This window comes from Cetorhinus maximus, chromosome 22 (assembly GCF_964194155.1).
Source record: "Cetorhinus maximus chromosome 22, sCetMax3.hap1.1, whole genome shotgun sequence".
Classification (NCBI taxonomy): domain Eukaryota; kingdom Metazoa; phylum Chordata; class Chondrichthyes; order Lamniformes; family Cetorhinidae; genus Cetorhinus; species Cetorhinus maximus.
The window spans coordinates 20,519,071-20,543,613 of record NC_135900.1 but is presented as its reverse complement, the minus strand read 5'-3'; the positions used below and the strand labels follow the sequence as shown (position 1 = coordinate 20,543,613).

The following is a 24,543-nucleotide window of genomic DNA, read 5'->3' as shown; positions in this document are numbered from 1 at the left end:
CTTACAAATTTGCTAACATATAAAGAAAATAAGACCGACCGCCCGGCATCGACCTAGACACCAGAAGTGACAAAGACACATCCTGCCCTGCCAACCCCCTGCAAAGTCCTCCTCACTAACATTGGGGGGGGAGGATTGTGCCCAAAATTGGCAGAGAAGCACAGGCTGATCAGGACGGCCTCACGTAGTCATACTCACCAAACCATACCTAACAACCAATGTCCCAGATACCTCCATCACCATCCCTGGGTATGTTCTATGTCCTATCCCACCGGTAGGACAGGGCCAGCAGAGGAGGTGACACAGTGGTATACTGTCATAGTGGAGGGGGAGTGGAGTGTCCCTGGGAGTCCTCAACATTGATTCCGGACCCCATGAAGTCTCATGGCATCAGGTCAAATGTGGGTAGAGAAAACTCCTACTGATTACCACCTACCATCCTCCCTCAGCTGATGAATCAGTGCATGTCCATGTTGAACACCAGTTGGAAGAATTACTGAGGGTAGCAAGGATAGGGGGCTTCAATGTCTATCACCAAGAGTGGCTCGGTAGCATCACTACTGACCCAGCTGGCCACATCCTGAAGGACCTATCCCCAGACTGGAACAGGTGGCGAGAGAACCAATAAGAGGGAAAAACCTACTTGATCTCGTCCTCACCAATCTACTGTTGCAGATGCAACTGTCCATGACAGCATTGGTAAAAGTGACTACTGCACAGCGGAGACTAAGTCCCATCACTGAGGATACCCTTCATCATGTTGTGTGGCATTACCACCATGGAAAATGGGATTGATTGATTCAGAGCAAATGTGGTCATGTACTGTGTCAGTATTTAAGGAATTGCAAATTGTGTTGAACATTGTGCAATTATCAGCGAACATCTCTATTTCTGACCTTATGATGGAGGGAATGTTATTGATGAAGCAGTTGATGATGGTTGGGCCTTGGACACTACCTTAAGGTATTCCTGCAGTGATGCCTTGGGACTGAGACGATTGGCCTCCAACAACCACAACCAACTTCCTTTGTGTTAGGTATGACTCCAACCACAGAGCAACTCAAAACTGGACATCCATGAGGCGCTGTGGACCATCAGCAGCAGCAGCAGAATTGTAAACAATCACAATCTGTAATCTTATGGTCCGGCATATCACCCACTCTACCATTATCATCAAGCCAGGGGGTCAACCCTGGTTCAATGAAGAGTGCAGGAGGACATGCCAGGAGCAGCACCAGACACACCTAAAAATGAGGTGTCAACCTGGTGAAACTATAACACGGCCTCCTCCACAGATGCCAGTCTTCAGAGAAATCGATTCACTCCATGTAATATCAAAATATGGCTGAAGACACTGGATACAGCAAAAGCTATGGGCCCTGACAATATCCCAGCAATAGTGCTTGGGCAAAGTGTTCCAGTACAGCCACGGTACCGGCATTTACCCAACAACATGAAAAATTGCCCAGGTATGTCCTGTTCAAAAAAAGCAGGACAAATCCAATCCAGCTAATTACCACCCCATTAGCCTACTCTTGATCATCAGCAAAGTGATGGGAGGTGTCGTTGGCAGTGTTATCAAACTGCATTTACTCAATAACAACCTGCTTACCAGTGTTCAGTTTGAGTTCAGCCAGGGACACTCAGCTCCAGAGCTCATTACAGACTTGGCCCAAACATGGACAAAGAAGCTGAACTCCAGAGGTAAGATGAGAGCAACTGCCCTTGACATTAAAGCAGCATTTGTCTAAGTGAAGTCAAGGAGCTCTAGCAAAATTGAAGTCAGTGGGAATCAAAGGGAAAACTCTCCACTGAGTGAAGTCATACCTAACACAAAGAGAGATGCTTGTGGTTGTTGGAGGCCAATCACCTCAGTCCCAAGGCATCACTGCAGGAGTACTTTAAGGTAGTGTCCAAAGCCCAACCGTCATCAACTACTTCATCAATAACATTCCCTCCATCATAAGGTCAGAATAGAGATGCTCGCTGATAATTACACAATGTTCAACACAATTTTCAATTCCTTAAATACTGACCCAGTCCATGACCACATGCAACAAGACCTAAACAACATTCAAGCTTGGGCTGATGAATGGAAAACAGCATTCAGACCACACAAATATGATTGATCAGAAGCTTAACTGGACCAGCCATGTAAACACTGTGGCTGCAATAGTAATTCAGAGGTTCGGAATTCTGTGGTGACTACTCAGCTCCTGTCCACCATCTACAAGGCACATGTCAGGAGTGTAATGGAATACTCTCCACTTACCTGGATGAGTGCAGCTCAAGAAGCTCGACACAAATCCAGAATAAAGCAGACCACTTAATCCGTACCCCATCCAACACCTTATACATTCACTCCCTCCACCACTGGCACATTGTGGCTGCAGTGTGTACCATCTACAAGACACACTGCAGCAATTCGCCAAGGCCCCTTCAGCAGAAGCTTGACTTGACAGAAACCATTGACTTCTACCCCCTAGATGAACAATGGCAGCAGGCGCATGGGACCACCATCGCCACCTGCAAGTTCCCATCCAAGTCTCACACCATCCTAACTTGGAAATATATGATCATTCCTTCATCATCAATGGGTCAAAATCCTGGAACTCCCTCCCTAACAATGATGTGGGGTTACCTACATCATATGGACTGCATCAGTTCAAGAAGGCAGCTCACCATCACCTTCTCATGGGAAATTAGGATGGGCAACAAATGCTGACCTTGCCAGTGATACTCAGCCAGTGAAGAAAAAACAAGGCTTCTGTTTATTCTGTAGTTTGGAATAAATCTATGTTGATCCTGATCTTTGTCTAAGCTAAGCAATATTCTGCTACCGTTCTTACTATGCATAATCTAATTTTTTTAACTACTTCAATGGCCAACATTTACAAAACAAATACCTTTGAAGTCAATTAAGAGGAAAATGGGGGAGGATGTGTAATGAGCTGCCAATCTAGTATTGCTTGTTTTGCACCCTGTCAAAGTTGAAACATCTATCCATAGTCTCACATTGATAATGTACGGTGTATGTTGTTCAGTGGACATGAAACAGATATCAAGGGACAGGGAAACAGTACAGAATGGCCTTTGGATGACTGAAGGAGCAAGTTGTAATGAGTGGTATAGCTGGTGACTCTGGTTGCTTGTTGCGATGATGTTGAAAGCTGTTGGGTCTTTTGGATTGTGCTGCTGCAACTTTGAATTTCCACAGAAAGGTAGCTTGAGTCTAATGTTCTTCCATGAAAGGATGAATTCCTGCACCGGATCTCCCACTCATTTGCGTAAAATGAGTGGAAGAAATGCAGAAATCCCTGGAAATGACATAAAGCCCTGCAAAATTTCCTCCCAATGCATCAGTTGCAGGATCTGAGCTGGATCTCATGGGCCAGATTTTAGCTATAGAGGCAGGTAGCTTGAGTCGGGAAATTTCCAGACACATTGACCTGCCTTGGTGTAAAGGACCCTGAACTGTGTGCCAAGGAGGCAGGTGCAGGATGGAGTCAGGCCTCCAACATCGGAAGCAGATCCTAGGCAGCCACAGTCAGGCGAGTGGTGAGGTGAGCTGGTTAGAAGGCCTACTATAGTTCTCTGAGGCTTGGTCACAGTTCTAATAAAAGCAATTAGGCCCTCTACACTACCCATGGCCCTCCCATGCCAGCTCAATGCAAACTCTTGTACCAGCCATTCTCCATAGCCTCCCCCATACACTATATGCCAACTCAATGCAAACTCATGCAGCAGCCACTCTCCATCGCCCCTCATACTCTCCATGCCAACTCAATACCACCTCATGCCTATTCACCCAATATGCACTATGTAAATAAACTATGGGCCATATATTAACAATGGCAAGTGTGGAACTGCTGAGAAAAAATACCCATTCAGAAATGTTATTTGAAAAGCTGCTTTTCCAACAACCCTATAAAAATATTAATCAGACAGCCCATTAATGTATTAATAACAGAGTCTTCAAACACTTCACAATCTTGCCCAAATAAACATTGAGACATTGACAAAAGAGATCACAGAAAGAACAACATATTATAACCACTTAAAGTCAACAATTCACTCCGCTTATCAAAAGAGAATCCCTGCTGATCTCATGCTGTCACTGGTTTGGATTCTCAGCCAAGCATGCATAATGAGGACTGGTGGAACCTGCCATCTTTTTAGGATCATGGAGAGTGGCTGAGGACATGAGTTGGCATTCAGTTGGCATGGAGGGTATGAGGGGCCATGAGGAGTGGCTGAGAGGCATAGCTAAGACTTTTTGAACTTACCTTTCAAATGATTCCCGTTCCAGACTATGGTTTATCATTCCTCCGAGTGGTCATGAACCGTGAGTAATGGAGAAGCTGACCAACTTCAGGAAAATTGCAAAGGGCTTAGGAGTTGCCTACCACCGAAATGAAGCCAGCCAGTTCGGACGTGCAAGGTGCGGGCTTGCTACCCACATCCTTATCCTGTGCCGACAAAAATTGCCGACACTGGAAATGGAGCGGAATTCCAGAATCGGGTTCCGCCTGCCATTTTTAAGTAGTTCCAGAGACATCCTGACTCCATGAAAATCCAATCCCATGTCTTTCACAATTGTCCTCTACTGAGGTTCTCCAATGAATTCTGAAGATAAACTGAAACTAGCATATGAACATATGAAATAGGAGCAGCAGGAGACCATTCAGCCCATTGAGTCTGCTCCGCCATTCAATAAGATCATGGCTGATCTGTTTGTATTATTAATTCCAAACTTCCACCTACTCCCAATAACCTTTGATTCCCTTGCCTAACAAGTGTCTACCTACCTCTGTCTTAAAGATATTCAATGACCCCCATCTCCATCGTCTTTTGAGGTGGAGTTCCAAAGTCACACAACTCTCTGAGAGAAAAAAATTTTTCCTCACCTCTGTCCTAAAAGGGTGCCCCCTAATTTTAAAGCAGTGCCCCCTAGTTCTGGACTCACCCAAGAGGGTGACATCACAAGAGGAAACATCATTTCTGTATCCACCTTGTCAAGACTGTTCAGGTCTAATATACTTTAATCAAGCCACCTCTCACTCTTCTAACTCCTGTGGAAACAAGCCCAGTCTGTCTAACCTATCCTCATAAGACAACCCATTCATTCCAGGTATCAATCTATTAAACCTCCTCTGCACCACCTCTAATGCATTAACACCCTTCATTAAATAAGGAGACCAAAACTGCACAATGTATTCGAGATGTGGTCTCATTAATACAACTGAAGCATAATATCCTTACTTTTTTATTCAAGTATATCATTCCATTAGCCTTCTTAATCATTTGCTGTACCTGCATACTAACTTTTTGTGACTCAAGCATGATAACACCTAGATCCCTCTGCACCTCAGAATTCTGCAGTCGTTCTCCATTTAACTCTGCTTTTTTATTCTTCCTGCCAAAGTGAACAACTTCACATTTTCCCACATTGTACTCCATCTGTCAGATTTTTGCCCTCTCACTCAACCTATCTATACCAGTCTCAACCTCCTTATGTCCTCTTCACAACATACTTCCTACCTATCTTTGTGTCATCTGCAAATCTACCATGCCTTAACTCCCCTCATCTAAGTCATTGATATAAACTGTAAAAAGTTGCGACCCCAGCGCAGACCCCTGCGGGACTCCACTCTTCACATCCTGCCAATCAGAAAGTGACCTATTTATGCATACTATCTGTTTTCTCCCAGCCAGCCAATCTTCTATCCACGCTAATATGTTGCTCCCTACACAGTGAGCTTTTATTTTCCACACTAACCTTTGATGTGGCACCTTATCAAATGCCTTCTGGAAATCCAAGTACAGCACATCTACAGGCTCCCCTTCATCCATGGTGCAAGTTACTCCTTCAAAGAACTCCAATAAATTGGTTAGACATGATTTCCCTTTCACAAAACCATGCTGACTCTTCCCAATTACCTTGAGATTTTCTAAGTGCCCAGCTATAACGTCCTTAATGATTAATTCTAGCACCTTCTCCACGACAGAGGTCAAGCTAACTGGCTTATAGTTTCTTGATGAAGAGTCATACGGACTCAAAACGTTAACTGTGTTCCGCTCCACAGATGCTGTCAGACCAGCTGAGTTTTTCCAGCTATTTTTGTTTTTGTTTCAGATTTCTAGCATCCGCAGTGTTTTGCTTTTATTTTATTATAGTTTTTGTTTTCTGCCTCCCTCCCTTCTTGAATAGAGGGGTTATATTTGCTGCTTTCCAGTCTGATGGGACCTTTCCAGAATCTAGCGATATTTGGAAAATTAACATCAATGTGTCTACGACCTCATTAGCCACCTCTTTTAAGGCCCTAGGATGAAGTCCATCTGGGCCCAGAGATTTGTCAGCCCACAGCTCCATCAGTTTGCTTTGTAAGGCTTCCCTAGTCATTGTAATTTCACCCAGTTCCCCTCTCCCTTTCACATCCTGATTTACAGCTATTATTGAAATGTCTTTTTATCCTCTATAGTGAAGACAGAAGCAAAATATTTGTTCATTTCATCCGCCTTTTCCTTATTGTCTACTATTAATTCCCCATTCTCACTCTCTAGAGGACCAACACTCACTTTACTTACTCTTTTCCTTTTTAAATGCCTGAAGAAGCTCTTGCTATCTGTTTTTACATTTCTAGCTGGCTTCCTCTCATACTCTAATTTCTTTCTCCTGATTAACCTTTTAGTCATTCTCGACTGTTCTTTATATTCTGACCAATCATCTAACCTGTCATTCATTTTTGCGCATTTATATGCTTTTTCCTTAAGTTTGATGATTTCCTTAAGTTCTTTAGTTAACCACAGATGGTGGGTCCTTCCCTTAGAATATTTCTTTATAGAAGGAATATATTTATTCTGAATATTCTGAAATATCCCCATAAATGTCTGCCACTGCTTCTCTATTGATCTATGCTCTAGCCTAATATCCCACTTCGCTTCAACTAGTTCAGCTTTCATGCCCACATAGTTGCCCTTATTTAAATTTAAAATACTAGTCTTAGACCCACACTTTTCTCTTTCAAACTGAATGTAAAATTCAATCATATTGTGGTCACTGCTACCTAGGGGTGCCTTTACTCTGAGGTCATTAATTAATCCATTAATTAAATATTACCCAATACCAAGTTGAATATAGCCTGCTCTCTGGTTGGTTCCAGAGCGTGCTGCTCTAAGAAACTGTCTCGAAAGCATTCTATGAAGTCCTCATCCAGGCTACTACTGCCAATCTGATTTTTCCAGTTTATGTGTAGATTAAAATAACCCATGATTATTGTCATCCCTTTATCACAAGCACTCAATACTTTTTCTTGTATACTTTGCCCTACATTGTGGTTACTGTTAGGGAGCCTGTAGACCACTCCCACTTAGTGACTTCATTCCCCTACTATTCCCCATCTCCAGCCAAACCGATTCTGCACCCTAATCTCCTGAACCAAAGTCAACTCCAACTATTGCACAAATGCTATCTTTGATTAACAGCACTGCCACTCCACCTTTACCTAGCTTCCTATTCTTCTTAAATGTCATATACCCCTCAATACTCAGGACCCAGTCCTTCTCATCCTGCAGCCACATCTCTGAAATGGCTATCAGATCATATTTATTTACTTTAATCTGCACTATCAATTCATTCACTTTGTTATGAATGCTACACGCATTCAGATACAGAGCCTTTAGTTTTGCCTTTTTGCTATCTTGTAGTCTTGGCTGTTGGTGCATTCTTTGGTTTTATCTCTCTTTTCCTTCCTGCTATTCTCTGACCCTCATTTCCCATATTACTACTTTGGTCTCCTGCTTTGACTCTACCCCATGATTTGCAACATCTACCCAAGATTGATCCCTCACCCACATGCCCCCCTGCCCCTTGTTTAGCTTAAAGTCCTCTCTATCTCCCTGGCTTAAGTGGCTTGTGAGAACACTGGTTCAGGTGTAGGCCATCCCAATGGTACAGCCCCCACTTTCTAGTACTGATGTCAGTGCCCCACAAACCAGAACCCACTTCTCCCACACCAATCTTTGAGCCATGCATTCATCTCTGTAATCTTATTTGCCCTATGCCAATTTGTATATGGCTCGGGTAATAATCCAGAGATTATTAACTTTGAGGTTTTGCTTCTTAGTTTTATGCCCAGCTCCCCATACTGACTGTGCAGAACTTCTTTCCTAGTTCTACCTATGTCATTAGTACCCGCATGGACCACGACAATGGGGCCCTTCCCCTCCTGCTCCAAGCTCCTCTCCGGCCCTGAGCAGATGTCCTGAACCCTGGCACTGGGCAGGCAACACAGCCATCTGGAATCTCGCTCTTTGCTGCATAGAACAGTATAAATCCCCCTCACTATACTGTCCCCTACTGCCACTACATTCCTATTTGCTGCCCTCACTTGAACGGCTTCCTGTACCATGGTGCCATGGCTAGCCTGTTCATCCACCTTGCAGACTTCACTTTCATCCACATGTGTTTTGAGCACCTCAAACCTGTTTGACAATTGTACCTCCACTCCTGTCTGATCAGCCCCTTTATCTGCCTCAGTCATGGTCACATCCTCCTGTCTCTCACTGCTGATCAAAACAGTCGACCATAATCTAAGAGGTATGACCATCTTCTGGAACAAGGTGCCCATGTATTTCTCCCCACTCCCTTATGTTGTGCAGTGTCTGCAGTTCAGCTTCCAGATCAATAATCCTGATCCGGAATTCCTTTAGCTGCTTACACTTCCCGCAGATGTGTTTATCCTGGATCACCTTGGCATCCAAGAGCTCCCACATTCCACAGCTGCAACATAACACCTGTCCCACCATAGTTGCGTATGTTATTTAGTTACTTTCTTAATTAATTTGGAATAATTCCTATGTATACTGCAATTTACTGTCCTTACTAATTGCTAGTACCACCCACAAATAAAACTAAAGGTTTTACAGTTCTTAATTGCAGTGGTATGTATTTTGTGTATTTGTTTTCATTATGTTATTTAACATTTAATTTAACTTTTATTTTATATTTATTTTAATTTTATTTTAGCTTTAGTTCTTTTTATTTATAGATCTACCTTAACTCTTTTGTCCTAAGCTGTCGATTAACACACTGTCCCTCATAGCAAGCACTTACTAATCAATTTACTAGATTCCCATGATGTCACTGTTGGGTTTTTTTAACTCAGTTTCTTCAGCAGCTGAAATGCTGCTCCCAACTGCTTCTGTTCAGCTCCCAGATAGGAAAGGCCGCAGTCCAATCCCCGGGCTCTATTTATGTCGCTCCCAACTCCCGACTGCCTCTGTTCACCTCCCAGCTAGGAAAGGCCGCACTCTAATCCCTGGGCTCTATTTATGCTGCTCCTGGCGCCCGACTGCCTCTGTTCAGTTCCAGGGTAGGAAAGGCCGCGCTCCAATCCCCGGGCTCTATTTATGCCGCGCCCAACTCCCGACTGCCTCTGTTCAGCTCCGAGGTTAGCTAAACTGCTTTATTTTAAAGACAACAAGTGAACATATGGAGAAACAGCCAAAGCAACTTCTCCTTATCTTACTCAATCTCACTTCACTCCTTGAAAAATGAGAGGAAAATAATAAATCACATTGTCTGTCCTTTTTGTGGGCGGACTCCCTTGTTATTGCAATATCTTTCTTTCGAGACAACTTCTAATTGGAAAAACTTACCTGAACCTTAGCTTCCATCTCTGGGCTCCTTGTCCATGCCTCAGTCTCTTGTTTAACACCTGACTGCCTATGTTTTCCGTTGTCCTTTTCTCTGCATTCCCAGAAAGGGGATGTTAGTGGTACTCAGCTTCCTCCCTGTTCGATTATCCACCAGTAGATCTTTCAATAAAATAAAACTAGCTACATCTCTTGCCCCTACGGGTGAGTTTAAAGAGACATGTCTTGCTATTCTCGAAAGAATGGAACCATTCAGGCAAGGGGGCCTAGGTGAGACCATAGGCCCACACTGTATCCTTTTGAAATAGTTGATAGGCTGTGACAAATTGGCTTGTCTGGCTTCACCTTTGAGATCTCTACTCAGTTTCTTCTAAGCTTGTGCAAATTCGCTTTGTTTTCAAACACAATACTTAAGCATATCTCCATCCCAAATCCTACCAGTGAGGGGAAAAATGATCAAAAATCTCAAAACATAACCAAAAAAGAAAACACGATGCACAGAATGTGCTGCCCACTCTTCCTATTAATCAGAAATACCATTCAAGAAATGAACTTTCCCCCAGAGATACCTGTACCCTCCCAGTCACAATTCCCCAAACAGTTATTTTTCCCCAGGCCACATAGAAGCAGCGAATGTTGGTGCATTTCTACCATTTTCTGTTTTGAGTTCAAATTTCTAACATTCGCAGCTTTTCCTTTTTAGTCATAATTGGCAGCCTCTGAAGCGCTCCGCAGGGAGTCCTGACATCATTTCCTTTCTTTACAAGACCTACTGAGAAAAGTCCAGCAGCTATACCCAGAATGTGGCTTATCTAGCATCTCTTCAAACTATATTTTAAAAAAAACACAAATGTCATTTTACTTCTTTCACAAAAAACGCTTGGCAATCTTCATTGTGATGAGATCATGTAAAGTCATTTTCAGTCCAATTGTGCAATTGCGTTGCAGATTTGTAAACAAATGAGGGGCAACGATTTTTGAAACTCTTGTTTTGTGTGAAGATAAGCCCCTTTAAAGTGCGACAAAGAACAACAGAAAGGCTAGCTTACTCAGCCTGTATCCCACTTAATGCCATGGACAGCTTGATTATCTACCTAAAGAATAGCTAATAGATTCAAGAAACAAAAGAGATGTCAGCTAGAAATTGTTCACAGGTGACACTTACATCATGCGCAGTTATTAAGGGCAACCAACTAAATCAGGCACTTGGTGCTAAGCATTTTCCACTATCATAGCAATCGATTACAAAGGCACTGCTTACAACATGTTAAGGACACTGGATATTTCAGGCAGTAGTGAATCTAACTGTAATTATCATCGTTGTGATTTTGCAGACAGTGAATAAAATTTAGCTGCTAATTAACTTCATGTTCATCACTCCAATATATTCTCTCAGACTTATGTTGCAGTCGCTTTCACCCTTGTTCACTTTATACCAATTTTACCGTTCGATTCTTATAGCAGGCAAACCGTGTTCACACCAAGTCATCGGCTATAAGCATTGGGGTCTGTTTTAGCAGACAAATGTTTAACAGGTTCAGTTGATATCCCTGCTATTGCTAGTCTAATGCAGGCATTGATCAGTTTAGTTTATACCTCCATGAATATCTAAAAGAAAATACCATGCAATACCATGGTGTTGAGCATTCGTCTGCTAATATCACCAACAGTCGGTTCTCGATTTTAGAAGGAAAAAAATTACTTGCCTCATTTTGACTTTGGCCTCCTCAAAACTTTCTGACAGAAAATAAGCTTCCTGGAAGGTGGTGATGAGGCATTCCTGCGTGCAGGTTGTCTTTGGGTCAAATGGTTTCACAATCGCTTTGTCCGACAGTGCGTGCTGTGAGAGACAGTTACAAGTCAAACAGAAATCACTCGATTATTGACAACAAGCGCATAAGTAGGAAAACATCGAAAAATCATTTCTTGCCTTTAGTTCACCAATCGAAGACAGAAGTCCTGCACCGTAAGCACGCAGTTGTCCCTCTTGCTTACAGAGCCCAAACTCCACTGTGAAGAAGTAGCACTGCAGGGTGACATGAGTGACACATAAATTATCGATTACTAGGACTGCTTACATTTCCTGCTAAATCACCAAAAAGTGGCTCCTGCATTCGGTAGTACTTCAAGCAACTAATGAGTAATTTGCTGGATTTTTTTTTTTAAGTACTGCATGACATGACAAGTAAATAGTTTGAAATGCAGGCTCTTGTGGCAACTTAAGCAACTGGACATTGTGAAGTACATCATCTATCCCAGTGCTAGGTAACAGTAACTGTGGCAACCACACTCTCTCTGTCACCAACTAGCTATGAATCACCAGAATTGAATCTGTTGATCGCTAACCGTGATAATTACCAATTTCTTATAAAATCAAGCAGGTTCACAAACGCAGCCAAATCAGACCGAAATAGCTAGAACAAGTCAGTTTGTTCAGACACGGGTTATCAAGGACAATATTAAAAAATGCTGTTATAAAGAGATTGTCACTAAACCAATTAATTTAGTCATGGCATATTAAAGTTACAATTCATTTTTGATTATGGTTCTTAAAAATAGCAACAATGTAACAATCATAATGGTAGTCATTTGCTGGTATGGAACTTAAGTATTGCTGAAAAAAGAGAAATGTTGAAGCTTTTTGTCTTGCACTCATCAGGACATTTTGCAATACCAATAAATGGGGAAAACAGTAATTTATATTGTATGAGAAGAGAGTGCTGATTGGTTGGCAAGTGGACTCTGATTGGTGGAGGTGTTGCCATGGCAAATGCACCAGTGACTGACAGTTAACTGCCAAGCATTGTTTAAAATTTAAACCTTGAGCTGATTGGTCAAGGCATTGCCCTAAGGAATGAGTCAGCGAATGGCTGTCACTTATTTTCTTTAGCTGAAAGAGGTGTAATATGTGTACGTATTCTTTTTGTTTGCAAAGAGCAGGGCCCTGTGTATTAATATATGTAGCTTCCAATACACACAAATGCACCACACTGCAAGCCTGACTGACAATCTTAAATTAGTTGTCAGCATAAATCTTAGCACACTGAGGATTATTTAGCAAATGCTGTCCAGTCGTGAAATCACACTGTGTTTAGTGTTTGCAACCATGGGCAGGTTGGGTATGGTCTGTACCTTGCCAGTTGCGAACAGCGGCTATGGACGTGGTGTTTGATACAATCTGCCAGTCTTTGAGACGTACGGCCTACATACCTAGCATCACACTGGCACTGAAATTCATATACCACATTATTCATTCGGTATTCTTGCAAAGTATCCTGATGAGTGCAAGATGAAAGGCTTCAACGTGATTCTTTTTTTCAGAAATCATACACACTGTACTGATAATGTCAAGTCATAGAATCATAGAATGATACAGAAAGAGGCCACTTGGTTCACTGGCTCTTTCGAAAAGCAGTTCGTTCCCCTTCCCTGCTTTTTCCTCATAGAGCTGTAATTTTTCTACTTCAAGTATTTATCCAATTCCCTTTTTGAAGACCACTATTGAATAACCCTCCACCTTCCCATCAGACAGAGCATTCCAAATCTTAACCACTTGCTGTGTGGAAAGGTTTTTCCACATGTCGTCTCTGTTTCTCCTGCCAATCACCTTAAATCTGTGCCCTCTGGTTATTGATCCTTTTTATTTACTCGATCCAAACCCTTCACCATTGTAAACACCTCTATCAAATCTCCTCCTAACCTCAGCTTCTCCGGTCTCTCCACCTAACTGTAACCTGTCATTCCCGGAACCATTCAAGTAAATCTCTTCTGCACCTTCTCCAAAGCCTTTGATACTCTTTCTAATTGGTGGTGGCCAGAATTGGATACAATACTCCAGCTGGGGCCCAACTAGTGTTTTGTATAGGTTTCCTGGTTTTTGTACTTTATGCCTCAATTTATAAAGCCCAGGAACCCATACGTTTCATTAACTGCTTTGCTAACCTGTCTTGCCACCTTCTATTAATTGTGCATGAGCATCCCCAAATTTCTCTCCTCTTGAACTCCCTTTAGAATTGTATCATTTACCTCTCCTCAATCATCCTACCAAAATATATAACCTCTCACTTTTCTGCATTGAATTTCATCTCCATGTATGCACCCATTCCACAAACCTACATCCTCTTCAAGTCTGTCACTACACTCCCAAATATTGTGTCATCTGCAAATTTCTGTACCCATCCCCCACCACCACACCCGCCGCCCCCTCCCCCCCACCCCCCGCCAACCCACTCCAGGCAAAGTCATTAATGCATATCAAAGCAGCAGTGGTCCTAGTACTGAAACCTGGGGAATACCACCATGGAATACTGAGGATGCTGGAAACCTGAAATAAAGCCAGAAAATGTTGGATATATTCATCTGTGGAGAGAGAAACAGGCTCAATATTCAGGTCAATGACCACTCATCAGAACTCCCTTCACTCTGGGAAACAACTATTCACCACAACTGTTTTCTATGCCTTTGCCCATTTTGTATCCACGCTGCTCCTGTCCCATTTATTGCAGCGGGTTGAAATTTTACTAACTAGCTTAATATACGGTGCTTGGCAGATATCTTTTCAAAGTTTATGTACACATCAACTGCATGGCTCTCATCCACCTTCTCTGTTACCTCAACAACAAATCCAGGCTGACTTTATTGGTTCATGCCTGTCCAAGTGGCTGTTAACTTTCTCCCAGTTTACTGCTTCTCAAAGCTTCCCAGCCAGTGAGTGATGTTAAACTGACTGGCCTGTAATGGCCAGATTTATACAAAAGTGCAACTTTTGCAATCCTCCAGTTCTTTGACACCACCTCTGTATCGATAGAAGATTGGGCTCTTGGGGCCTGTCCCGCCACAATTTTCACCCTTACTTCCCTCATTATCCTAGCATGCATTCCACCTAGACTGAATGACATAATCAATTATAGACAAGGATGCAACATCAGAAATATTTTTTGCAATTCAGTAAGTGTCACATCTATTACATTACGTGGGATGTATTAACTCAAAACAAATTGCTTCAGCTCACTTTTAAATTGACTGATAAAAGTGGGCTTCCCAAATTAGTGAATAGTACATCTGTGCATTATATGTAGTTAAACCTTGTTATGACAGGAGCTGCAAGATCAGGTCAAAGGCAGGGTTTTCTGTGGTCAGTAACTCACCTCCGCAATGCCTGTCAACCATCTACAAGGCACATGACAGAAGTGTGAGGGAATACTCTCCACTTGCCTGGATGAGTGTAGCTCCAACAACTCTCGCCATCCAAGACAAAACAGCCGCTTGATCTATACCCCGGGCAGCACCTCAAACACTCACTCCCTCCACCACCAATGCACAGTGTCAGCAGTGTGTACCATCTAAAATATGCCCTGCAGCAACACACCGGGACTGCTTGGACATCACCTTTCAAACCCACAAACACTGCCATCTAGAAGGACAAGGGCAGCAGACACATGGAACATAACCACCTGGAAGTTCCCCTCCAAGTCACACATACCATCCTGACTTGAAAATGTATTGCCGTTCGTTCACTGCCGCTGGATCAAAATCCTGGAACTCCCTCCCTAACAGCACTGTGGGTGTACCTACACCACATGGACTGCAGCGGTTCAAAAAGGCAGCTCACCACCTTCTCAAGGGCAACTAGGAAAGGGCAATAATTACTGGCCTAGCCAGCACCGCCTACATCCGGTGAAGGAATAAGAAAAAAAAGTAAATAAACTTCTCATACACTAAAACACCATCTCAAACGTGCACAGTGGGAGAAAGAAAAGTCAGCCTCGTTTGAACTTAGGACACCTCATGGTGATGCATTTCAAAGTTTTATTGGCAAATGTCCTTCACCGGGTAAAGAAAATCACTAAATGATGAATAGAGGTGGTGGTAGCCGAAAATATCTGAAGTGTAGGAAAAAGATTAGCAGAAAACAAAAGCGCAGCCTTGAGTAGTACAGAGGTGATCATTTTGGTAGGCTTTCAAGCCAGGCATATAACTGTTAGATACTATGGAAAGCTATATCCACTCTGTGTCATGTATGCTGACAATACCAAATTCTACCTTGTTGCTTACTCTATTGACCCAAATATTTTTGCCATACCATCAAAATTGCCTGCCTGATATGTCAGGTTGTTAAGACCTCACTCTATATTTTTATTATATACATATATAGATAGATAGATAAATAGATATAGATTAGATAGATAGATAGACAGACAGACAGACAGACAGACAGACAGACAGACAGCCAGACAGCCAGACAGACAGACAGACAGACAGATAGATAGATAGATAGATAGATAGATAGATAGATAGATAGATAGATAGATAGATAGATAGATAGATAGATAGATAGATAGATAGATAGATAGATGGAGTGAGCATCATGGATAATTTATAAAATCTTTTTAAAGGCTTTAAAATAGCTGAAGTCACTGTTGGCCATGACTCAAACAAAAAGAACGTTCTGTCATTCCAAGACACGGATACTTCATTATCTCTAAAGAGACGCTAATGATCCCTGTGCCTGAAGAGGTCAAATCCAAGGGAATTGTACAAAGGCCATCTCTAAGGCTAACATAGATGACCAATTTGTGAGGACAAAGGACCCCGAAACCTCTTTTGAAATTTTTAATGATTGAAATATTACCAATCTCATGCATCCTGTCTAAGGAATGTACATCGTTTGTCCAAGGCAAAGTGGAGAGGTGGGAGTCACATGACCCCCCCACCCCCACCAAACTGCTGGAACCTGCAATATTGTCTTGTGGAGCTGCAAAGCTCAGACTCCCATCTTCCGTCAACCAAGCAGCAGCTCAGAAAAAGGGCTCTGTCCAGAATTGACTGCCTGGTCCCTGTCTACACTGTTTCTACAGGAACTTCTGAACTTCTGTACCAGCACCTACAAGACTAATTCATCTCTACGTGCCCTTCTCATTGTGGTAATCATTGCTACTGGAGAAGTGGATTACCTAGAATCAGTTTCAGCCTGCTGACCTCTGTGAAGGAATACACCATTGGACTTTTGATTCTGGACTCTGCACTCATGTGAAACAATAATTCTTATTTTCTCCATGGTCATTGCCCTGCAGCTCTGTCTATCTCTATTCCTGTTTTCTTGTATGAATGTACTGGGGGCTACACAGCAACACTCACCTGCCGTATTTGAGTATGTGCAAACAAACTAACCCTTTGATTTCACCCCATTTCGAGTTTGCTGTGGGGTTATTAATAGAAATTGGATTACACCAAAATTGGGGGACTTGGAAAAATACGCCGGGGAAGTCAAAATTAAAACACATTTAAGTTTACGGACGGATGGTGAGAAGGGAAATCATGGCTGGGTAAATTCAACCCCCTTCTGTCCATAACAGATACCAGGACCAGGATGAGCCAAAGTTTCCTCCAACTGACCCATTGAGGCCTTGCTCTTCTGCTCCTATCAATACCTCCAAGCCCCTGGCCTTCAGTCCATGAACCCCTTGGATAACCAAGTGCACATTCAGGGCATTTTGTCTGTAAACTCAGCTGTCTTCCTCTATACTTCAGTTCCTTGCAACCCCATCATTGACCTGTGTTCTATTTGCTGTTGTAATATGCCTTTAAGGGGTATCGGCATGACATCATGTGCCTAGTCTTAATAAATAAACCCACAATGTGTTTACCCAATCCTCTGTGAGCAATTGGTGCCTTGTATCGTAAATAAGCCCAAGGTATTATATCATTATAATAACACACATGATGATCAGCAGTGGTAAGGCAGGCGCCAGCAAGCTTAAGTACAGGTCCGACATGGTGAGCAGCCTTAGATTGTGCTACATGGCATAGGAAGACCTTCAGGCCTGAATTTTTTGGTCACCGGCAAGCGCAATTCACGGGCCCTTGAGCGGCCAGGAAACAGACCACCGACCTCGATTGGCCCCCAGCCGCGATTTCACTGAAAGCCTCGGCGCTGCCGGGGTGAGGGTGGGAAGAGGGCTGGTGACAACGTCACACCATGGGCGTGGGTGAGCGCTGCGAGTGAGCTCCTTGAAGGCAGACAGATGCCTCAGGGAGCTGTGGACCCACAAATAACGAAATAAAGCTGTAAAAAAATCTGCAAAAAGTTCCCATGCAGCACAATCAAGCACCTGAAAGCATACCTCATAAAAATTTGGTCCCCAGATATTTATTTTTTATTTTATAGCCTAATGGAAATTTAATCCCGCACTTGGATGAGGTTTTGATGAAAGGGCTGATCCGCCAACCACGAAACATCACAGACAATTGCGCTGTTAATGGGCTTACTTGCCTGCTTAATTGTCAGCGGGCGCGCCCGCCAAGTGAAATATCGTGTAAGTGTGCAACAACATCGGGACTCTCACCCAATGTCATCTCGCGCAATTTTGTGCCCGATCAGGTCGGGCATGCACCCGCCCGCAGGACGTAAAACTCTGCCCTTGGTGTTTTTTGCCAGGCGGCAACATAGTCGCAGCATCGGAGAGTGTTGAAAACGCAACGAGGTGACGGCGAGGAAAAGCTTTGGAGACACAGCACTGGGCCGGTCTCATGTAAAGAGCCGGTAAGCAGACAGGTCCCTCACGGTGGGATTGCAGAGTCCCGTGAGTGGGACAGCGCCATGGGCGTACCAGCACCCGGTTAGCTCAGTCAGGAAAGGCGAGTGGCCAGGGCGTGGGCCAGATCGATAGCAGGAGAGGGAGAGTAAGACAGAAAAGACTGTTGTAAACATTGGGCGAGAGAAGGTTGCGATTAAAATGGGCGGCTTCAGGAGTTGCTGAACAGTAAATTGAATAAAGAGCGGACGCCATTAATCCATGGTGCGTTCCCGCGGCGCCACAACTTGTCTTTGTGGGCGGATCTTCGGAAAAGTGTGTGAAAGCAGCTACGGCAACGCTCATCCCAGGTATTACAGAAGAAGGACAAATCGGATCCATTCCAGCTCCTCAATCACCGTACAGTACTATCGCATCTAGGACAAGATCTCAAATGCAGCCAGGAACAACATCCAAGAATGACAGTCCCACAGATCACTGTGAGCCATTAATCAAACCTCCAGACACGGCTACTATCACAGGATCTGGGTGTACCAGCAGATTACCCCAACGCTTTAGAGACTTATATATTCATCAGTTCTATACCTTTATGTAATGGTAACTAAACATGAACATGTATTGTAAATAGTTATATTTCTTTGGAAGGGAGGAAAGTGTCTTTAGAAAGAAAGGGGCATGTTGTAATATACCTTTAAGGGATAGCAGCACGACATCACTAGAAGGGAAACATGTCACGTGATCCAGTCTTAGTTTCACTTTTGCTTTGAGCAGAGCACACACACACAGCTCTGGTGCCTTCAAGCTTTATATCTGTGCGTATTGTTCTCATGTGCCTAGTCTTAATAAATGAACCCAGAACATGTTTACCAAATCCCCTTTGAGCGATTGGTGCCTTGTGTCTGGTACAGTAAATAAGCTAAAGGTATTATATAGTTTATAATAACACAACATTTGTGTGGAGTGCATTTCTCTTCTATACCTGAGAAATGTATAAAGCGTTGGTGGTCACAGGGAGAGATGGCACAGGAATGGAAGCAAGACCACATTACAAAGAGAAAAAATTCAATTCAATTCAATACAGACATACGATGGCCATACTACCACAATGAATGCTGCTGAACTGACTTAGGGAGAAGCTGAAAGTCATCCGGCGCTGACAATAGATTCAACACTCATTATACCCGAGGCAAACAATCAACAAATCAAAGAGAATGTTGAGCAATTATTCTTGGAAAAGTGGGAACAATGGGCTTGAGATGGCGCAGGCTCTGAACAGATAGACATGTGAATATATGGTTGAACTGCTCAATCATAAGTGTAAGAAATTCCAGACAAGAGGCAACTTACAGTGGCTAACTTCTGAACATCTTCGTCTGTCGCAGCAAGAGAGACAAGGCCTAGCTCTTGTGAAAACTGTGCAAAACTTGGGTCTGCCAGAAGAGGTACATGTCCCAGCAGTTCATGGCATGTATCCCTGAAAAACACATATTGAAAAGAGAATTGTATTGTGCACCTAAAAACTAAATTAACTTGTACATAGGCATCACCAGATACATGCGCACATCCACATACACTTTATACATAGTGACATGTCCAGAAAGTTAGGAAATACAGTGCTCAATTCTAACCTTATACACGTAATAAGATTAATTTATGTAGCTTTTTAGGTGGAAATGGCTAAAAGACAGAACACAGTTAAATACTGTCCCTTTGGCTCTGGGGTCTTTGGGAGAGTTAATCTTTTGACCCATATGGAGCAGGGGCTCCAGGAGCGTACAGGAAAGTTGGAAGTTGGAGAAGCTCACCATCTGGTGTTTTAACTCCACCGTCCTGTATTGATGTCGCTGACAGGCTGCCCACCTGGATGGCAGCATGATTGACAGGCGAGTAACACGGGATGAGGGGCCACAGAGTAAGGGAGGTTTGAGCCCTGGGGGATGGGCATTCACCCCCATAACCCCGGTGACAGGGAGGTGCAGGTCCAAATGGGTGACCTGAGGGCTGAGAGGCCTCAGCAGGGTGGGTGCAGGCGCCTTGGGGAGATTGCAAGCCTTGGGAGGGAATTAGAAGGCGGCTCAGGAGAGTGGATGTCTGATCATGGGAGCATAGGGGCTGTTGGTGGTTGAGGCAGGTACGCTGGATTCAGCATGTAAGGGGAAAAGTATGTACTACCTGAATCCTCTCCAGAAGAACAAATACAAAACCACATGGGGGCATCCTCGATCAAAGCGTTGGCAACTCCTGGATTATGTCATTCCCTGGGTCAAAGATCTAAATGTTGTCTGTATCACTTGATCCACGTGGACATCAACTCGTCCATTTTGTGGCTGCAACTCCGTTATCTCAATCATAGAATTTTACAGTGAAGAAGGAGGCCGTTCAGCCCATCATGCCTGCACTGGCTCTATAAAGCAGATACCCACTTAGTCCCAATACCCTGCCTTGAATGTTTTTGCTCAAATACTTATCCACTTTCATTTTAAAAGCTGTTGTAATTTCTGTTTCCATCACAATTTCTGAAAGATCTTTTGGTGATAGTCTCGTGTTACTCACTGACCAGTGCAAATAGTTTTTCTCAATTTATTTAATCAAGAACTGCAACAATTTTGAATATTTCTATTAGATCTGCTTTTAAGTTTCGTTACTTAATGAAAAGAGCTGTTGCGTGTCTCCTCAAACTAAAGATCCTCATGTTTGGTCAGGGAAAGAGGATAATCTCCTTATAATCTAGCTAGAGTGCCACCATAGGTAGAAGCCTACCGCACAAGTCTGGACTAAATCCTTTCTGCATTAAGCCAATGTTATGATAGCGAGGTATCCTTGACAACTGAAGACACTGCAAAGCCTCAGTTTGCAGCTGTTCTACTGCAGAAAGCTAACTGGGTGAAGGATAGAGCTGAAGCCAATCCTCACACACTTTTATATTTATTGACAGAGTTACACGTTACAAGCATGCACCTCCTAACCCCAACCATCACAGTTTTAGTCTCTGTCTACTTACAGGGGCTCAAGTTAATCTCCAGTTAATGCCCACGGCCTGTAGACATTTAAATGTAAGTAATATATATTTAGCAGCGGTGTTCTGAAGAGATGTGATTACAGGAAAATTTCAGCGCCTTGGGCTTAGTATAACTTGGATCTGCATCCTCTCCACATGCAGCGTCATGGATATGAAAAAGTGAAAGAATCGATTGTTGGAAATGCCTACAGGCAGATAAGTGTTATTTTTCTCTGCCATTTTATTCCATTGTTCCTAATGCAACTGACCATTCTTCGCACAAAAGGTTAGAACTATCAGAAGAAACTGTAAAGTCTGGGGAGCTTTTCTCTAGAAAGGAGAAGGCTAATGGGTGACCTGACAGAGGCTTTTGAGATTATGAAAGGGTCTGATAGGACACACGTAAAAATGATGCTTTCACTTTTGGGGCTTTTAAGAATCATAAAAATAAGATAGTCACTGATAAATCCAATAGGAGCTCAGAAGAAATGTCTTTACCCCAGAGGATAATTGGAATACAGAACATGCTATCACAAGAAGTAATTGAGGTAAATAGCATAGATGCATTTATGGGGAAGCTAGATAAATACACGAGGGAGAAGGAAAAGAAGGTTATGTCAGTAAGGGTGACATGAAGTAAACTGGGAAAAAGCCCAGGATGATGTGGTGCATAAGCAACTGCATGGACTAGATGGGCCAAATGGCCTGTTTCTGTGCTGTAAATTCCATGTAATTCAACGTCATTAGTAACACGCCACAGTAAAACTGACTTAAAACCAACATTGCCAATGAGTGCCCAGGGGTATAAATTTGCATCAGTGAGTCGGAGGTGCTCAGTGGTACTGTAGTAAAACCACATTGCAAGACTCCAGCCTTTTGCGATCACCTTTTCTACAGAGGGCTGCCTCAGCAGCTTGCATCAGCCCAGGATCTCTGCCACACTCCTGAGAAACCTGTGCTGGGTGACGCCGGTCCACCACAGCCATGTTAATGAGGCAGGATGCGACTGTTGTCTGGGTGCCTCCACGGAGGGTGTCCCAATGGCCTGACATGCTGCTACAGGGCAACGTACATAAATCCCCTCCTTTTTCTGTCAATGCCATGTCCTGTGAACTGCTGCTCCTAGGCCTGGGCAATGCTGGGGCAAAAAGCACCCAAGAAAATGCACAGATCTTGAATTGTCACATTTTCAGGTAGAAGAGAAACAACTGGCGGTGGGGAGTTGGTTGGGAACAGCTATTAGGAGGACAAGGCTAACTCTGCATCCATGGATGCTGGTGTCACTGAGAGGCCCTTCAACTGGACAAGAGCTGACTTCGATGGGGCAGGAACAGAGCTGGGCCAGATAGACTGGAATGAAAGATTGGCAGGAGAAAGCTGTAGCTGAACAATGCTGAACTGAAGCTGAAAAAAGAATGGTTCGGGCACAGTCAAGGTATATTCCACCGAAAGAGAAAGGTAGGACAAACAAATCCAGAGCTCCCTGGATGAAAAAGGAGATTGAAATTAAGATAAAGAAGAAAACGTGCACTTATGACAAGTAGAAAATACAATTGAGAACCAAGAGGAATACAGAAGGTTCAGAGGGGAAGTGAAAAAACATATTAGAGACGCAAAGAGGGATTATGAGAAAAGACTGGCAGCCAAAATAAAGGGGAATCCCAAAGTCTTCTATAGGCATATAAAGAATAAAAGGAAGGTAAAAGGTGGAGTAGGGCCGATTAGTGACCCAAAAGGGAATTTACACATGGACAAAGGGGCCATGGCTGAGGTATTAAATCCGAAATTAAACTTTGCATCCATCTTTACCAAGGAGGTAGATGCTACCCAGGCCATGGTGACAGACAAGGAAACTCTGTCACTAGAAGGGTTCAAAATTGACAAGGAGGGAGTGTTGAATAGACTGTTCGTACTTAAAGTTGACAAGGCACCGGGACCGAACAAGATGCATCCAAGGATATTGAAGGAAGTGAGAGTAGAAATTGCACAGGCCCTGGCCATAATCTTTCAGTCTTCCCCAGACTCAGGGGTGGTGCCAGAGGATTGGAGAATTGCAAACATTACGCCCTTGTTCAAAAAAGGTTGTAAGGATAAGCCCAGCAATTAGAGACCAATTAGTTTAACTTCAGTGGTGGGCAAGATTCTAGAAACAATTATTCAGGATAGAATTAGTAGTCACATGTAAAAATATGAGTTGATAAGGAAAAGCCAGCATGGATTTCTAAAGGGGAAATCATGTTTAACTAACTTGCTGGAGCTTTTTGAAGAGGTAACAGAAAAGGCTGATGAGGATAATGTTGTTGATGTGGTGTACATGGACTTCCAAAAGGCTTTTGACACAGTGCCACACAACAGACTTGTCAGAAAAGTTATTGCTCATGGAATAAAAGGGACAGCAGCAACATGGATACAAAATTGACTGAAAAATATGAAGCAGAGAGTAATGGTCAATTGATATTTTTTGGGCTGGAGGAAGGCTTGTAGTGGAGTTCCCCAGGGTCAGTATTGGGGCCCTTGCTTTTCCTGATATATATTAATGATCTAGATCTTGGTGTGCAGGGGACAATTTCAAAGTTTGCGGATGATACGAAGCTTAGGAGTGTTGTAAACTGCGAGGATGATGTGGAACTTCAAGAGGACATAGACAAGTTGGTGGAGTGGGCAGATAGGTGGCAGATGAAGTTCAATGTGGAGAAGTGTGAGGTGATACATTTTAGTAGGAAGAGCATGGACAGACAACGTAAAATGAGGGGTGAAATTTTGAAGGGGGTGCAGGAGCAGAAAGACTTGGATGTATATGTGCATAGATCATTGAAGGTGGCAGGACAGGTGGAGAGAGCAGTTAATAAAGCATATAGTATCCAGGGCTTTGTTAATGGGGCATAGAGCACAAGAACAAGGGGGTTATGCTGAATTTATATTAGACCTCAGCTGGAGTATTGTGCACAGTTCTGGGCGCCACATTATAGGAAGGATGTGAACACATTGGAGAGAGTGCAGAAGCGGTTTACAAGAATGGTTCCAAGGATGAGAAACTTCAGCTATGAGGATAGATTGGAGAGGTTGGGCCTGTTCTCCTTGGAGAGGAGAAGGCTAAGAGGAGATTTGACAGAGATGTTTAAAATCATGAGGGTGCTTGATAGAGTAGATAGGGAGAAGTTGTTCCCGCTCATAAAAGGATTAAGATGACAGGGCACAGATTTAAAGTGATTTGCAAAAGAGGCAAATGTGAATAAGTAAAATTTTTCCAGACAATGAATGGTTCGGGTCTGGAATGCACTGCCTGGAAGTGTGGTGGAGGCAGGTTCAATCGAGGCATTCAAGAGGGTATTAAATGATTAAATGGATAGAAAC

The 24,543-nt window shown here is 43.2% G+C and overlaps 1 protein-coding gene across 1 annotated transcript in view; it reads right to left on the bottom strand.

Annotated features, from left to right (window-relative positions):
* LOC144696813 (tryptophan 5-hydroxylase 2-like) overlaps positions 1-24,543 on the bottom strand; it is a 49,641-nt gene that overhangs the window by 6,807 nt on the left and 18,291 nt on the right. The window contains exons 8-10 of the mRNA XM_078568560.1: positions 19,539-19,665; positions 11,588-11,683; positions 11,364-11,497 (exon numbers count right to left, since the gene is read on the bottom strand). Of these exons, the coding sequence (XP_078424686.1) occupies positions 11,364-11,497; positions 11,588-11,683; positions 19,539-19,665 (357 nt within the window). The remainder of the gene's footprint in view (positions 1-11,363; positions 11,498-11,587; positions 11,684-19,538; positions 19,666-24,543) is intronic.